General features: G+C 42.3%; 1 protein-coding gene across 1 annotated transcript; it reads left to right on the top strand.

Moving 5' to 3' along the window:
* The first annotated feature begins 2,075 nt into the window (after nucleotides 1-2,075).
* LOC101561105 (ruvB-like 2) lies at nucleotides 2,076-3,556 on the top strand. The gene has a single exon (XM_004631267.2). It carries the CDS (start codon nucleotides 2,092-2,094, stop codon nucleotides 3,481-3,483), a length of 1,392 nt encoding a protein of 463 aa, XP_004631324.1. The 5' UTR covers nucleotides 2,076-2,091; the 3' UTR covers nucleotides 3,484-3,556.
* Nucleotides 3,557-3,970: the final 414 nt, after the last annotated feature.

Here is a 3,970-nt window from a genome sequence, read left to right as displayed (position 1 = left end):
GAAATACATTTCCAGTAACACAATACATTTATAATACATTTCCAGATAACACGTAGAGTGTTATCTCTGGGCCCCACTGGTAGACAGAGTTAGAAAAACTCTGAGAAAACATAGCAGAAACAGGTGGTCTCCATGAGGCTGTTGGTGGAGATTTCTGTAAAAGTGAGAAAATGTTATTGGAAGCTAGAAAAAGATGTATCTTTTAAAGGATGAGAATAAGGGGCTGGAATAATGTAGGAAATAAGAAAGCATGTATTTACTGAACTAAAGGCTACTGTTAAGATTACTATTTTAAGTGATAAAATAGCAACTTATTTCAATCATAAGATACAAAATGGCAACATGATCTAAGAAAGGAATTATTTGCTTTTTGAGTAGAATCTACATAAAATATAAAGAACCCCTCAAATTAATGACTTTAAGAATATAACTGTTTCTTACTCTCAGTTCCTCCAGGAAGGGAACTCAGGAAGAAAAGAAAAACAAAACAACAACAAAAAACTTGTTTGCTCCCAAAGCCAATCAATATAATTCTTAAAGCTTCGAAATCTCATTCAGATTTAAATGAATGATTTCATTCAAGAATGATTTTCTCCTTAAATGGTCTTCTTAGGTCCACTGAACTACAAAATAAGCTCTCACACCAGCTTACAGTTACACATCATAAACTCGCTGTGAAAAAATAGTGACATCCTTTGACTAAAATTATCCTATAAAAGCCAACAGTCAACAAGTGTTTCCTTTGAAAAGATTTGAGATACTTTTGCCTAGTAAAATATAATATGAAATTATACAAAAAGAATGCCAAATATTTTTGAGGAATTTAAAGACATCAAGATGGAATGGAATAAATGTTTGAAAATGTATAATCTATACTTTGTACAATTAGGTACAGAACAAGTCAGGTTCAGAAACAGTTAAGAAAACATCTTACTGAAGAAAATTGCTCACAGGCCAGGTTTTATAAGGAAAAGTGACTCAGAGGGAATAACCAAGAAATTAAAATGTAGAAAAAAATGAATCAGGGAGTTTCTCCTAGAGGGCAGAACTGGGACTTAATAAAAGAAATAGCTGTATTTATGGTGAAGGAAGAGATATGGTAAAGTCAATTTTGGACAAAATTATTCTGCCTGAGGAAATTCTATTTGTGCACCATCATAAATTTTGATAGTCTAATGAAAAAGTAGAAGCAAAGATAATAATTAAGAGATCATTACAAGATAAAATAGTGATTTACACTATGGAATTAATAGGTGAAAAGTGATAAAAAGTCATTAACTTTGATACATATTTTGAAGATGCAATCAAAATAATGTGCTGACAGATATTAAGGATAAGATAAAGAGTAGAGTCAAAAATAATGGTAAGGGGGGCCTGCCCCTTTGCTCAGTTCTTTAAGTGGCTGCTTCAACAAAGCAGTCAGGCTCAGGTTGCTGTGGTTTGATCACCACAACTCAAGCCAGCCAAACCTACCCTGAGGTCATTTGGTGGAAAAAAAAAAAAGTCCTTCTGGGGCCAGGGAGAGGTCTCAGTGGAATAAGCGCTTCCCTGGCAAGTGCAAGGGCCTGAGTTCAATCCCTGGTTCCGCAAAAAAAAAAAAAAAAAGGTACGGATTTTAGTTTATCAAATGGAAAGCCTAGAATATTAGTTAGCTGACTTAAAGATCAAAGAAGGGAAACTATGTTATGGGAAAGGGTATTTCAGGAGTTTGAGACAGAGTGAGAAATGTTGAATAGACATTTAATAAAAATGGTGAGCAGGTTGTTGTAGATAAAAATCTCAATTTAAGGGAAGAGATAGAGATTTTGGGGAAATAAATTTGGATAGAGGATGAGAGCACTAGGAGAACAATAGGTAAAACTCAAAATAGTTCCAAAACTCATTCAGTACTGCAACTTATACAGGTTAGTCAAGTAAAGAGGAACTGAAAAGAGACTGAAAATAAAAGTTTGGGTGGGGGTGTCTTGAAAGAAAATGTGGAAGAAGATGGGATTTTAGAAAAGAAGCAATTAATTGTATTAAGTGATGTTAATTGATAAAATAAAATGAAGATTAAGAATTGATTATTGGATCCACCGTTTAGTGAGCATCATGGCAACCGTGGCTGCCACAACCAAAGTCCCAGAGATCCGCGATGTGACGAGGATCGAGCGCATTGGTGCACACTCCCACATACGGGGACTCGGGTTGGATGATGCCTTGGAGCCTCTCCAGGCTTCCCAGGGAATGGTGGGTCAGCTGGCGGCCCGGCGAGCAGCCGGTGTGGTGCTGGAGATGATCCGAGAGGGGAAGATTGCTGGGCGGGCCGTCCTCATTGCTGGCCAGCCGGGCACCGGGAAGACCGCTATCGCCATGGGCATGGCGCAGGCCCTGGGCCCGGACACCCCATTCACGGCCATCGCCGGCAGCGAGATCTTCTCCCTGGAAATGAGCAAGACTGAAGCACTCACACAGGCCTTCCGCCGCTCTATTGGCGTCCGCATCAAGGAGGAGACAGAGATCATCGAAGGGGAGGTGGTGGAGATTCAGATCGATCGGCCAGCGACGGGGACGGGCTCCAAGGTGGGCAAACTGACCCTCAAGACTACAGAGATGGAGACCATCTACGACCTGGGCACCAAGATGATCGAGTCACTGACCAAGGACAAGGTCCAGGCTGGGGACGTGATCACCATCGACAAGGCCACTGGCAAGATCTCCAAGCTGGGCCGCTCCTTCACGCGTGCCCGTGACTACGACGCCATGGGCTCCCAGACCAAGTTCGTGCAGTGCCCAGATGGGGAGCTACAGAAGCGCAAGGAGGTGGTGCACACCGTGTCCCTGCATGAGATTGACGTCATCAACTCCCGCACCCAGGGCTTCCTGGCTCTCTTCTCAGGTGACACAGGGGAGATCAAGTCAGAAGTCCGAGAGCAGATCAATGCCAAGGTGGCAGAGTGGCGTGAGGAGGGCAAAGCGGAGATCATTCCCGGGGTGCTTTTCATCGATGAGGTGCACATGCTGGATATTGAGAGCTTCTCTTTCCTCAACCGGGCCCTGGAGAGTGACATGGCACCTGTCCTTATCATGGCCACCAACTGGGGCATCACATGGATCCGGGGCACCAGTTACCAGAGCCCCCATGGCATCCCCATCGACCTGCTGGACCGGCTGCTGATCATCTCCACCTCACCCTACAGCGAGAAGGACACCAAGCAGATCCTGCGCATTCGGTGTGAGGAGGAGGATGTGGAGATGAGTGAGGACGCCTACACTGTTCTCACCCGCATCGGGCTAGAGACGTCACTGCGCTACGCCATCCAGCTCATCACGGCAGCCAGCCTCGTGTGCCGGAAACGCAAGGGTGCAGAGGTACAGGTAGATGACATCAAGAGGGTCTACTCGCTCTTCCTGGATGAGTCTCGATCCACGCAGTATATGAAGGAGTACCAGGACGCCTTCCTCTTCAATGAGCTCAAAGGGGAAACCATGGACACCTCCTGAGCTGGAAGTCACCCCTCCTCTCCCCTGTTTTCTACAAAATACAGACACTGTGAATTTGTATAAAATGGTTTTTCAGCTGGCAAAAAAAAAAAAAAAAAAAAGAATTGATTATTGGCTTTGTTAGCCTAGAAGTGTCTCTGACCTCAGTAATAGCAGTTTTGATGTAATAATGTGTTCAAACTTGGTTAACGTTTTGAAGTAAATACAAAATAGGAGAAAGCAAATTTGAATCAGTGTATACACTCCATGTGAGAAGAGTTTTTGCTCAAAGCATAGAAAGCTAATGGAGAAAAAAATAGAGCAGTACGTAAAAATCAAAGAAATTAATTTTTCTCTAAGCTTTTTTAAATGAGAGAAGTACAAACATTTTGTAATAGCCCAATTCAAAAAAGATTTTTAAACCAAAATATAAATGTATTCATTCATATAGACAGAATAAAATAGTTAAGTGAACACCGTTCTACATGATTTAATTCCTCTATACTAG

Source organism: Octodon degus, unplaced genomic scaffold, assembly GCF_000260255.1.
Source record: "Octodon degus isolate 3935 unplaced genomic scaffold, OctDeg1.0 scaffold00040, whole genome shotgun sequence".
NCBI classification, from domain to species: Eukaryota; Metazoa; Chordata; class Mammalia; order Rodentia; family Octodontidae; genus Octodon; species Octodon degus.
Note: the sequence above shows the minus strand (reverse complement) of the source record. Positions and strands in the feature narration are given on the sequence as shown.